This window comes from Pteropus alecto, unplaced genomic scaffold (assembly GCF_000325575.1).
Source record: "Pteropus alecto unplaced genomic scaffold, ASM32557v1 scaffold61, whole genome shotgun sequence".
NCBI lineage: Eukaryota > Metazoa > Chordata > Mammalia > Chiroptera > Pteropodidae > Pteropus > Pteropus alecto.
Genome location: NW_006434835.1, coordinates 18,416,065 through 18,430,095, shown reverse-complemented (window position 1 = coordinate 18,430,095; position 14,031 = coordinate 18,416,065). Strand labels below are relative to the sequence as shown.

The 14,031-nt window shown below is 41.7% G+C and overlaps 1 protein-coding gene and 1 pseudogene across 1 annotated transcript in view; one reads left to right on the top strand and one right to left on the bottom strand.

Moving 5' to 3' along the window:
- The window catches only part of LOC102884913, a 57,319-nt pseudogene extending 44,359 nt beyond the window's left edge, over nt 1–12,960 (bottom strand).
- An 868-nt stretch (nt 12,961–13,828) lies between these two features.
- The window catches only part of ALK (ALK receptor tyrosine kinase), a 621,621-nt gene continuing 621,418 nt past the window's right edge, over nt 13,829–14,031 (top strand). Inside the window, exon 1 of the mRNA XM_015588147.2 lies at nt 13,829–14,031. This exon is cut by the window's right edge and continues 521 nt beyond it. Within this exon, the coding sequence (XP_015443633.2) occupies nt 13,829–14,031 (203 nt within the window).

Here is a 14,031-nt window from a genome sequence, read left to right as displayed (position 1 = left end):
TCTGCAAACTCTAATAATGAGCTATTTTTAGTTTATGAATGCCAACATTTAATAACCTCGATAACTCAGTTTAAGTTGTTACTAAGTAGCCCATAGTCCCATGTCAGGATTAAAGTCTACAGAACAGCTCGTCATTCCCTGGAAGAAAGGGAGACCTCTTGCATTCGCCAGGCTTTGAAAATCACTGCTGTGAAGAAGGCGGAGAGAACGGCTAGAAAAATGTTTGCTTTCCTCAGAGGAACCTCTTTCATTATGTCCTGCTGCTGGAGATTGAAGCTAAACTCACCAGATGGGCTCCCTTCATGGGGCCAGGCACGCATTCGTGTCTCTGCAAACTTGTCTTGATGTGATGTGACTTGCAGGGAAGTAACTGGCTGTGGTGCTGGGGGCTCATTAGCAGAGTCCCCAAAGGCTCCGGGAGCCACGTTAGTGGGACAGCTTCTGAATGAGGGTTCTTTAATGGGCTGAGCTCCTTTATGCTTTTGCTTAAAGACCAATTTAAAAGCAATTCAACAGTTCTGCTGCTTCTTGCTACCCTTGACCCTAACCACAGGAGCTGCTTGTGTGTCTCCTCAGCGTTTGAAGGCCACTTTCCAAAGTGGTCTCGACTCTGTACATGTGAGCAGTGGACAGTTTGTAAATATGGCTGTTTGTCTCCAGGGATGCTTGTTCTTACCTGTGGCTATAACTCAGGCAAGCTATGTGTGAGACCTGTTCAGCATCGGCAGGCTGTGGGGAAAGAAAGAAGCGGGAAGAGGGAAGAGATGGGTACAGGGAGACCAAACTTCTCCCACAAAAATGGGAGCCAGCAGATCAGTGATGGGACAACCATGGGGTAGAGCACATGCTGTCCTGGCTCCTGTTAGATGTAGTATCTGAGGCAGTTTGAAGCAGGCATGGAGTTCTGAGACACTGTGGGATAGAAACAGACTTACTTCATGGATATGGGGGTTTCAGAGCCAGTCTTGGGCACATGCTATCTGAAGATGTTCTTGTCGTAGGATCTCATGGCCCATCCTGGCTAAAGCTGATCTCTCTAAAGAGGTTCCAAGTTACCTAATCAAGTTCTGGGTTTAACAGACATGTTTTGCCCACTCCCTTCAGAATGTTAGAATCTAATTAGGGATGATTTGCATGTGTCTCCCATCTTCCCATAAATTCGTGGGAACCATTGGAGACTCCGAGTCAAAATAGTTTAAAAATAGTGTTGTTATTTTCTAGGGTGGTCAGAGCATACTTAAGTAGTTCTAGGGATAGCCTGCCTGGTGATTTAACTTGATTATGGAAGAGCTGAGGAAGAAAGATTGGACCTTCTAAGCCCTTGGGGAAATTTCAGCAGCTCTTTTAATAGTGGTGAAGTATAAGGCAGTGCTTCTCTTTAGATGTTGGTTTGCAGGTCTCTATAGCCCAGGATTCAAAAGTTTTAAGCGAGCATCCCGGGCTACTCTTATGTTCATTGGGAAATACTGCTGTGAAGTTTGGTTTTACAGCCTACACACAGGTGGCATTAGCTGTTTTAGGGTTAAGATAGGAAGTGTGTCTGAAATGACTCCGAGGCCCAGGTTGAGATATGCTCTGTGAATCGGAGACAGGCAAGGACTTAGGGAGCTCAGGGTAGAGAGGCAGAGCTCAGATAGATCAGTAGTATATGAATAGGTTTATATTTGAAGCTTTCGCAGACACAGTATCTTTTCCTTAAATATTCTTTGAAAACTAGTCAGGCCCCAATAGTAACTTCTTACTCAGTGCCCTTAACTGAAATTTATTTAATGCTTCCTTTTTGGTAATACCCTTGAGAGAAAAACGTTTAAAAATATCTTATCCTGATCTTCAGGCTAAGATTTACCACCTAATTCTAGACAACAAACTCATTCCTCCCATTTGAGATGTAACATACACATTGTCTGGCAGGGGCAGGATGGGGGCCACAGTGATTGATTGGGGGACCTGAAATCTTGATGGGAGCATGGAGTTTGGAAATGTAAGAGCTATAATTCAATAAAAAAGATGTATTTGTCAAGGCAAATCCCAACATCAAGCTTAATGGTGAGGTATTAGAATCATTCTCAGGAAGCTCTACAGGCCACTCACTGTGATTTACTTCTGGTTTTTGGGGACCTAGCCAATAAAATTTGATAAGACAAGAAATGGTAGTATAAAAATAAGAGAGAATGAAGCAAAATTATCATTTTTTATAGGTGACATAGTTGTACACTTGGAAAATCCAAGAGAACTAAGTGAAAAACTGTTGTAAGCAATAAGTATATCTGGTTAAGAAAGCTGGACACAAAATGAATATAGAAAAATCAATAGGATCCCAATATATAATGCCAATAACCAGTTATAAACTACATTTGAAAGAAGAAAATCCTATTTATAATAGGAAAAGGAACAACAGAAATAAAAATTACAATAGGCAAGAACTATATTAAGAAATTATTCAGTGTAACTAAGAACATGGTAAAAAACAAAAAGAGTCTCTACGTTCTTGGGTAGAAAGACTCAGCATTATAAAGATGCAGATCTTCCTATGTTAATTTGTTAATTTTAAGTGATCTCAATAAATAAAATAACAGGACTTTTTTAAAACTAGTTGAGTCAGTTCTAAAATTCATATGCCAGAATAAAAGAATGAGGATAGGTAAATTCTGTAAAGGAAGAATAGTTGGGAAGAAGGAACAACTTTCTGTCTATCACATGCCTAAGGAGGGGTAGATAGATGGATCCATGCATAGAATGGGGGAACCAGAAGAGAACCGAATACAGGCAAAACATTATTTTATAATAAAAGTGGCATTTCTTATCAGTGGAGAAAAGATATTTTAATGAAATAAGTATTGAGTTTTTTCAGCGAGTCACATATAGGAAATAAAAAAATAAAGTTGGATTCTAATCTAATAATTTACCAAAAAAAAAAAAAATGCAAATACATTAAAAAGATTAAAACCTAAAAACTCATAAAATACCGGAAGAAAATATAAGATAAATTTAAAAAATATCATATCTGTGTGGTGGGGGAGCTTATAACCCAGAAGCCATTAAAGAGATATTTATTTGATACTTGCAAAATTTATTTTGTAGGTTAAGATAAAATAATCAAAAGGAAAAAGACGATGTATTAATTTCCTTAGTAAAGAAATCCTACTAATGAATAAGAAAGTACCAACAACTCAGAAGACAAGTGGGCAAAACACATAAGCAGAGACTTTATAGAAAAGATACGAAAGACTTTCTAAAATAGGAAAATATATTCGATTCTACTCTTAATGGTAGAAATAGAATTTAAAAGTACAAATGGGATACCATGTTTTTAATATCAGATATTAATGACCAAAAATTTGATAGCAATCTGAGATGGTGAAGCTGTGAGGAAGCAATCATTCTTAACTATTTTGAGTATAAAAATTGATAAATTTTCAATGGAAGGGAATTTGGCAATATCTGTTTTAAATGTGTATACCCTTTTAGCCAGCAGTTCTACCATTACGCATTTTCTACAGAGATATGTAATAGTCCTCCCTGATCTGCAGGTTTACTTACCACAGTTCAGTTACCCATGATCGACTGTGGTCTGAAAATATTAAATGGAAAATTCCAGAAATAAACAGTTCATAAGTTTTAAGTTGCACGTCATTCTGTGTAGAATGGTGAAATCTCATGCTGTCCCATCCCATTCTAGGACATGAATTATCCCTTTGTCTAGTGTATTTACGCTGTATACTCTCCCCACCTATTAGTCACATAGTGGCTGTCTTGGTTATCAGATTGGTTGTGAGAGAGAGAAAAAAAAAGAGGGAGAGAAGGAGAGAGAGACACACACCACATTCACATAACTTTTATTATGCTATATTGTTACGGTTGTCCTATTTTATTGTCAGTTATTGTTGTTAATCTCCTATACTGCCTAATTTATAAATTGAACTTTATCATAGGTATGTATGTATAGGAAAGAACAATACATATTGATACTATCGGTGATTTCAGGCATCCGCTGGGGGTCTCAGAACATAATCCCCAAGAATAATGGGGGACTATTGTACTTGCATTTGAATGAAATGAAGAGCATACAAGGCTGTGCTGTACAATGTTGTTTTATAATAGTAATAATGAGCAAAGATTGGAAGAAAAAACCCCTAAATTCCATCAAGAGAAGCTGATTGGGTATATATGGAGCAACCATAAAACAGAATGAAATATAGTTATTTAAAAACACCGGCTGTTTTATAGATGCTGAGATGAAATAATTTCAAAGATATATTGTCATTTTTAAAAAGTCGAAGTATAGCATGCTACAATTGTGTGCATGTGTGTTTTAAGGTCTGTACCAACAGATGTCAACCATTTTGGTCTCAGGAGGCCTTTATGCTCTTAAAAGTTAGTGAGGACCCCAATCAAGTATTATCTTAGAAAATTCTAGAAAACCCAAGAATATACAACCACACATTACATTAGCTGTTAAAATGATGATATCATCACATGTCATGCAGCCTCTGGAAAACTCAGTTGCACACTTGTGAGAGAGTAAAAGTGAAGCAAGTGAATAATGACCTCAATATTTTTATAAGAATAGTTTTGACCTTATGGACTCCCTGAAAGGGTCTTGAAGATCCCCAGAGGTCTGCGGACCACATTTTGAGAACCACTGATCTACACCCATGTGATTGTACATGCATAGAAGTTCTGCATGAATACCCAGGATAGGTAACAATTATTACCTCTGAAGAAAGAAACTGAAAGAACCAGGGAGCTCCAGTGGGAGAAGGATACACTTTCACAGCATAACCTTTTGTAACTTTTCAATTCTATACATGTGTTAGTGCTTCCATTTTTTCAAAGAAACTTAAGGATCTAAAGAAATGAAATGCAAACAGATTTATGAGCTATAGAATTAATTAGAGTCATGGACTAAGATTGATGTGCATGAATATTTGTTACAGAAAGCAAAGACTTGGAAATAGCCTATATATCTAAAAATAGAATTTAGTTAAACAAATCATGGTACATCTATACATTGTAATTCTATGTAGTCATTAAAAATCATAAATCCCTAGAGTGTCCTGTGATATGGGAAAATGCTCACAATCTAGTGTTAAGTTAAAAAATATAGCAAGATATCTTTGCAATTGGTACATCAAAATTTTGAGTCATTATTTTTGGGTGATGAGATAATGGATTTTTAAGCTTCATTTAAATATATTTTTGAATTTTACAAATCTCCTATAATTTTGTATCACTTTTATAAATGTATCACTTTTATAATCAGAAAGAAAATGCTTAAAAGAAAGAAAATTGGAAGGACTCATTCCTAGGGCTATTAGGGATGTGCAGCTTCTGCTGGAGGTGCTGATAGAACAGTGAAGTGTTTCTGCAGGAAATCCTGCCTCTGGCTATAGAGGCTGAGGGGCTGTGGCCTATAGTGATAAACTCCACCTTGGGGATGTTTGGGCATAAGTGGCACCAGCTTGGCCTGTAGTGGCATGGCTTTGCTGGGGAAGAAGGTAAAGGGGAGGTAGAGGAACCTAGTGAATTGGAATGGAGGGTTGTGTATTCATTATCTATTACTACACAAAAAAATTAACTCAAAATGTAGCAACCTAAAATAACAATAAACATTATCTCACATGTTATATGAGTCAAGAATTTGACTTAGCTAAGTGACTCTGGCTCAGGTCTCTTAAGAGGTTATAGTTGAGATATCAGTTGAGGCTAAAGGCATTTGGAGGCTTGACCAGGGCTGAAGGATCTACTTCCAAGGTGACTTATTCACATACCTGGCAAGTTAGGACTGGCTGTTGGCAGGAATCCTTTATTCTTTGCCTTATAGACTGCTCCATAGGGCTTATTGAGTTTCCTTATAATATGGCCTCTGGCTTCCCCCAGAACAAATGATCCAAGAAAGCCACAATGTCCTTTATGACCAAACTCAGAAGTCATACTATTGTTTCCACATATCCTATTGGTGACACTGCTCAGCCCTATTCAGTGTGGGAAGGCAGTGTACAAAGGTGCAAATATAAGGAGATGCAAATATAAGGAGATGAGGCCATCTTTGAGGCTAGTTACCACTGGTGGACACTTGCTATTTAAAGTAATGGGCAAGGCTCCAGAGCTTGGCTAGTGTTCAATTGCCAGGCATCCTATACTGGTAGTAGACTTGATGGTCTGTTTTGCAGAGTGGGGACTAACTATCTGGGCCATACTGAGGCTGCTAAGCCACCAGACAGGGTTTGCAACTTAGAAAGAAAGAGGTATAGACAAGGCTTTTCCCTCTTGAAACTAGATGGCTCTCCCTGTTTATAGGACTACTGTCATGTGCTGAGGGCCCAAGTATTGGTCACTGGTACTATAACTTTGCATTCTGGATGGTTTGGATCAGCACAATGGTCCTTGTGGGCCTAAGTTTCTCCAGTGCTGGCCAAATCTACTTGGGTACTTGGTTCACAGCACCGAAGATTGTGCTTGGTCTTAAGGGATAAGCCAAGCCAGTCTTGGATAGCAGGGTGAGCAGTGCTGGTGTCAGATACTCTTGAGTTTAGAGAACAGTGTCTAGGTAGAACCTATGCAGAGAGTCAGTGCCAGGAAGGACCAGTGAGAGGAAAAGGGCAGATTCCCAGCTCATCGTAGTTTGATTTGCCAGGAACAAAGTTTGTCTCAGATTTGCCCCCAAAATGAAGTATTAATTTTAAGGCCACAGATCTGATGGAAACCATCAATCCTCAGGAAATGGGGCATTCTGATACCCCACTATTACTATGACTCAATTGTCAATTCCACACAGTCTCTTTGCTTTCTAGTTCAAATTTTGGAGAGGGAAGCTGATAGTCTCAACTTAGCCTGGGGATTGGCCTTTCTAGAGTCAAGTGTTGATCTCCGGTTTAATCAGCCATGGTCATAGCCTGTGTCCCATGGTAATTAGTAGTGCTCCCCTTGGCTGTGGGCCCAATCAGAAGTGGGGAAGGGCAGAAGAAGTTTGAAAGGGAGGAAAGTCAGGCATCTCTAGTTTACGTCCCTGGGAGAGAGGACTGGGAACTAGTATACACACCTGGGCCCACAAGGGATTGGACTTGGGGAAGTCAGTCAGTGCAGAGCAAACTTCAGAGAAAGGGATTGCCTGGAGGTAGGAATAAAGGACCAGCCCTTTAAGTAATTAGGGGTAAGGTGTGGCTTGGTCTCAGAGGCAAGACAAAAATAGGTTATCTAAAATAGGATTCAAAGTAAGAAGATGTTTAGCCTGAGAGTGGACTGATGCTGAGTCTTCTGGTGTTAATTCTTAAGTAGAATGAAGACTGGTCTTTGAACTGGGTAAGGCTCAGTCAAAGGGGTCTAGTCAGCTTTGGGTCTGGATAAGGAAGAAAGGCAGGGATAGAGAACTGGGCAGGACAACACAGATGTGAAATGATGGATCAGCTAGGACTGGCTAGTGGCAACTGTCTGTTACTTTGATCATTAAGACAGCTGGAGCAAGTCAATTAGATGTGATCCATTGTTCAGAGACTGACTTGCCTATGATTTCTCTGATCTATCACATAGACATGACTAAGCTCTAAGATACCAAAGCCTTCTCCTTGGTACCACAAAAGTCACAGGCCAGAGCACTAACCTGTGCTGTCTGGAAGGCAGAAAGAACTAAATGTAATGGATACTGTGCTTTTGGTTTGGAGCTCTTTAGGAGGCCTTTCAAGAAGACTATATTGATAAAGCAACCACCCCAAAAGTTTTACTTCCATCTTCCTCAGCAAAAAAGAATATTTAAAAAGACAAGAAAATATGAGGATAGCAGCAGGTGATAAGTCCAACACATGCAAGTTATAGTAATAGCTCATGCCCCTTTTCCCTAATGTACTGTGCTTCGGCAAACACAGGAATTGCTGTGAAATACATAATGCTGAACTGTTTGCTTTGATCTCTCTTGTTGTTTCTCCTCTCTTCAGTAAATGTGAGATTGTTTATAGTTTCTGGGAGAGAGTTGTTACTGTCTGGTATTTGAGAAGGGCTGTGTGTGTGTGTGTGTGTGTGTACACGCACGCGTGCGGCTATATGGCCTCTCATATCATGCGTGGGGGGAATGAAAATAGACTGAGCTCTTTTGTTGGTTGCATATGATATATTAACTGAGAGGCTATGCTTTCTGATGGTGGCTGGGCTCCCCAGGTGGCTGTGGATCCCATGGAAATTAAGATCATTTTCTTCTGGGTAACTCTAGTCTTCTAGACCTTTCCTGGTTTAAGTCATTTAATGCAATGCTTGCAAGTTTTCTCCATCTTTGGGAGTCACTAAGATTGTTTGCTAGATATTTCTGACTGTCTACCTTGTGGGCCCTCTCATGAAAGGTTAGGACCATATGGATATTTCTAGCCACAGTTATGAGCGGACATAACACGTGCTATTTCCAGGCTGGAGTATTTAGTTGTTGGTGCAAGACCCTCCAAGTTCACAATAATGGCTGCTCCATGAGAATGGATCCCTAAATGATTATGGTGATTAGAATCTGTTCACCTGAAATGGATATGGACTATGAGAGGAATATATTTCATTGTTTTTAAGTTACTGAGATAGTTTTGTTTGTTTGTTTGTTACTACAACAAAACCTGACTATCCTAACCGATACACTTTCTTTATTAAATTCTATTATTATAGGAGTCAAATGCTATTATTTGTTATACGAAAACTGTTAAAAGTTATTTATAAGAAAAAAAAATTACGCACAATTCTGTCACTCCAGTAAGTCTATTTTTCAATGTTTTTTTCCAATTTTTTTTATATTGTAATTTTTGTTTAGCTATAACATAGGCATGAATTCAGTTTTGTGTCTTGGGTTATTTCATTTAATTTTATTATGGCCTTACACTGGTAGAAACCTTGACTTTTATTCACTACGGTATCTCTCCTCGGCATCTCATGCAAAGCCAAGCACACAGTAGATACCTAATAAATAATTGCTGAATTAATAACTTTAACTTCTTTCCTTTTAGCATGATGATTATTAGAAGATATCTTGTGCATGACTGCTCAGCAATTGCATGCTATAGTTTTAGAGCTCAGGTTTGTCTAGTGGCAGAGACGGTTTTTAAAAGAAATCTTTGTTTTGTTTTTCCTCTGTCCAGCATTAGATCCAGGCTCTTTTCCTGGTTTCCATGGAAGTTCATAGTCTTCTTGTAGTACTTGTAAACTCAGGTCTCCTGTCTTGGATGAGACCTCTTGGCCACTTGGGGAATCTCACACAGAATTTCAGAGTGGATGTGACTTAAGGACTACATCTGGTCTTTCTTATAATTCATTGCATGAGCCCAGAGAAATCAAGGGTATTCCCAAAGTCATAGAGCCTCTGAGAAGCAAGGTCGTGATTAAAATCCAGTTTCCTAAACATGGATCCAGTTTATTTGAATGTTTCTTCTGGGTCCGAATTCCTGTTCTTGGCTCAGGGTTAGCTCCTCAGACTGTGGGTTTCCAAATGTCTTAGCAGTAAGTATCTTCTAATGTCTAGCTTCAGCTTAACCTATGGATTTTTCTCTTGCCTCTTTTCTCTTTCTCTGTCTTCTTTTTATTTTTCTTGCTTCTCTTTGTCTTTTCCTTCTTTCTTTCCCTTTCCTTCTCCTCTTCCTCCTCTTTCTTCTTGAGCAACTGAATGCCTGACTTAACTAATTCTGTTGGTCTCAGTCAGATTTTAAAGTTGTGGGATGTGTTTTGCCTTAAGTCATTGCCTGGATTTGAAATGCCATTTTTATTATTGCTTTCCTTATAGAGAATTCAAATGCCTCTTTAACTGCATTATCCACGTCTCCATTTCCAGAAATTTAGATTTTCCTATGGAGGGTCTTGGTGCTTTCATTGTCCAACTTGGCTCTTGGTACACTGTCTACTCACTTCCTTCCCTCCCTAGCTTAGCTGCCCAAACCATCTCCAGGCAATGGAGATGGAGCAGCCCACCTCACTAACTGTGTCCTCGGGCCTTCCAGTACCTTCTTTTGTGCCACTTCCACCCTTTATATTTCTCTTTTTAAGTGGATCTTTTAGTTTCTTCCTTTGTTCACCTCTGCCCATCTCAATCTATTCTGCCCACTCTATTTGCTTTCGTGTGAGGTCACCCAGGACTTGAGAGCATGAAATTCAGATACACAGGTCAAATATTTAACAGATCTTTTTACCTGTGTAGTCTCGTTTTGGGGAAGTTGCCCTCGCTGAGCTTCCATTTGTGAGCTATAAAATAGAGATATTATTACTTCCCCTCATAGTGTTATTGCGCTTATTAAATAAGTTAATTAATGATAATTATTTTGAAATATGCTGGCCCATACTAAGTGTATAAGATGTTAGCTATCACTTTTGCTCACTCTTTTAATTTTTCTGCTGCTATTTTTCCCGCTTCTTCTTAACTGTACTTTCTCATTTCCCATTCTCTAAATGGTAATGGTATAGGATAGAACTGTCAGAATTATAATTATCGATATGAGGAAGAATCCTAATTTGTTTCAGTGAGATCTGTAAATTTTGGAGAAGAATCACTGGTTTGAATTCCAGTTCTGTTATTTACTTGCCGTTTGACCTTGGTAAATTATTTTGCCTCTAAGACAAAAGAGCTTTAACTCTTTTGTCTCTGTAATGGAAATAATAATATATCTTCCACCAAAGGCTACTGTGTGGTGTAATACACACATACACACACACTCATACACATACTCCTACAGAGCCATGCATGTAGTGACCGTAGACTATTAATGTTCATTCCTGGTTCCTTTTTAAAATGAACAAAAAGGGAATATTTTTAAGATTCTGTGTGAATTAATCTACAGTATGAAGCACTTGCCCTTCCTTGGGGGATATTTGAGAGAATTTAGAAACGCATGAGAATTAATGGAGACCCCTGTGTCCACTAGGTGCTAAAGCAATGAATGGTCCAGGATGTTAATTGGGAGAATGTTAAATCCTGGCAGCTCGTCTGAAGTTTCAAGTCTCTGCAGCCCTCTAGTGGCCATTGATTGTAGCAGAAGGTCCATAGTTACTGACAAATTACTGGAGTCAATTTGACTTTGGACAAGAATCATATAGAGAATAATGGATGGAGTGGGGATTGCAAGGGCCTACATTTTTAGTCTTTTTAACATTTCAAATAGAAAACTGTTCTTCCATCAGTGTGCATTCCAGTGAAATCTGATAAAAATCTAAATATACATGCTCACATACTAGGAAAGTACCAGCCTCCATATCCTTTCCTTCCTCTTCTCTTTCTCTACCTCCCTCCTTGCCTTCCTCCACCTAGGTAGGAGCATCATTTCTTCTCCTTGGATCATCTCATTCTTTACCCTTAAACTTGTAAAGTTAGTGTACCCAGTTTGAGTTCCAGGGGGAGGCTGTTTGCTGGTCAAATAAAGACTGTTGCCAAATATAGAGCTGAAAGCAAGTCATTTAGAAAAATCAATATTTTTGTGTTATTAGGTCTCCCGGTTGCCAAAGGTGACATGACAATACTTGAAAGAACCTAGCCTGGGAGAGCAGGGTCCCTGCTTGGCCACCACCTCCTGTGGGGCAGTAGACAAGTTTACTGCAGCCTTTTGCTTCTCATTGAAGGAGATTTGACTCCACTCTGCTCTGACTCTATGAGGAAGTTCCTCTGCTACCTGCAAGGCTATGAGCATCTCAAGGGAGCATCTTGCCTTATTTTTAGCTTCCATAGTTAGCACAAGGCCTGACAATCAACCTTTGAGGAGAAGGAACAGAGAGATTTGTGTCAACCAAAGATTGTAGTTTTGTCTCTGGTTCTAGTGAACCACTTGTTATAAACACAATCATTATCTGAGTTCTGTGTGGACAGCTGGGAGAAAGATGATGGGGAAGAGAGGTCAGAAGTGCAGCCTTTACTTCACAGGTAAATAAAAAATGGACTGTGGTTCTGAACTCTCCACTCCCAAGGCAAGAGTGTCAGATCATTATTTATTCCAGCCAAGTCACCCCTAGATCTTCTTGGCTTGTTACTCATGGAGGGGTATGACAGAGCAATGGGTAAGAGCATATGAGTAAGGGCTTGGGAGGCACATATGACTCTGACCCAAGGAAAATCAATTAAGATCTCTGCGACTCAATTTCTTCATCTCTAAAACTGGAATTTAAAATACTTGAGACTAAAGGAGGTGATACATATAAGCAGTATTGTGAGAAAATGCGGGGGATTGGGACTGGCAGGTCTGAAACGTATTTGTTGTAGCTGAAGAACTCTGAGATATCCCTGCCACTCCCCACCCCCTACCCTGCACTTTCCCTGTGCAGATAGATGGTGGGATGCCAAGGTTCCCAACAATGCGTTCAAATAATAGAAGGACCAGAGACAAGTCTGTCTTAGGGCCCTAATCCAAGCCTTTTTCTGATTTGGCAATGTCGTGCTGCCCCTCCTCCCCTTCCTCCCCCTCCTCCCTAACCCTCGCTTCCAGTTTTATTCCAGAACCAGATTTTCCGAGGTTGGACCCTTTTAATCTCTTAAATGCATAATTAGGGAGAGTGCTTGATTGCAAAGACCCCTTCCAGTCCGCCCATTTTATTTAAAACACGATCCTGTTCACACAGCAGAGAAATAGGGCAGGGAATCTGGAGGCAAAGGAAGGAGAGGGGAGAGGGATGGAGGGAGGGCGGAGCGGGCTCTGTGCTTTTCTCAATGAATGCGGAGGCCTTTGCAGATTTGCATAGGAGCTGACAACGCTGCGCCATTGGTTGGTGGATGGGAGCGGGGCGGGGCAGGCCTGCCTGAATCTGGCAGCGGTGGCGAGTTGACTTTGGAGCCCTGCCTCCGCCGCATCCCCGCCCCCTCCCGGCGCGCACTCGCTGCTCCTCCAGCTGCAAGTGGCGGGCGCCCAGGCAGATGCGATCCAGAGGCTCCGGCGGTGGCAGGGACAGTAGCAGCTGGAACCTCCTGCCGCCGCTATTCGGAGGGTCGCAGGGCGCTGCGGCGCCTTCCAGCCGCCCTCCAGCCATCCACCCGAAGCCATGAGGGGCTGCCAATGGGTGAGGATGGAGCAGCAAGATTTCAGGCTCTTCTGCCCTTAATGCTTTCACTCAGCTGCTGTCGCCGGGGCCGCTTTGGTGCGTGAGAACTCTGAGGAGAAGAGACGCGAGAGGAGAGCAAGGACATCGCAAACTTGTGCGGTGGCAGCCAGAACCTACACTTCATAGCGCGGGGTCTCGATTCAAGCCTAGAAGTTTAGCAAGTAGTGCAATCTGAAGACTTCCTGCTGCGGAGGCTTGCAAGAGGGAGCTCAAGAAAGCAGTCTCCACCCTTAGTTACCCCTCCATCCCCTCAGCCCCAGACGAGGTGCGAGAAGCTCGGAGGAGCCAAAAGGAGTGCAGCGGGCGACCAGAACAGCAGACAACAGCTTGAGCTACCATTCCCGGCAGGAAAGTTGCAGAGGATTGGAGGCCGCTCCAGAGTGGACAGACCACAGCTCAGGCTGCGGGGGGCAGGAGAGGACGGTACCCAATTGCCATCTCCTTTCACCATAGTATTATCTCTTGTTCCAGAGCTCAGCGAGCTACAGACGAGGGCGCGGCACTAGGAGCTGCGCACGAGAGGCACAGAGTCCCATCTGCTGAGCGCAGTGTACTTAGGGTCTCTTGACACACCTCTGAGCTTCCAACCCAGTTTTATTGATACTTTTGCTCGCCTCCTTGCAGTTGGAGGAAAACGAGAGAATCGAGAGCACGCACAGTTTCCCACAGATCAGGTGGAAGGAGCCGTTCACAACCAAAGACTTTTTGGAGCCCCTTCCCAGTTGGGGGGAAGCAGAGGACGAGACTGGATACCCTAGAGGTGGAAGACTAGTATAAACAACCTTTCTCTGGCGGAATGGGAGCCATAGGGCTCCTATGGCTGCTGCTCCCACTGCTTTCAGTGGCAGCCTCGAGCTCCGGGACCAGGACCCGGACCGGGACCGGGTCCGGCCAGCGCGTGGACTTACCGGCCATAGGGCCAGTGCTGCAGCCCCGGGAGCCGCTTAGCTACTCGCGTCTGCAGAGGAAGAGCCTGGCGGTGGACTTCGTGGTGCCCTC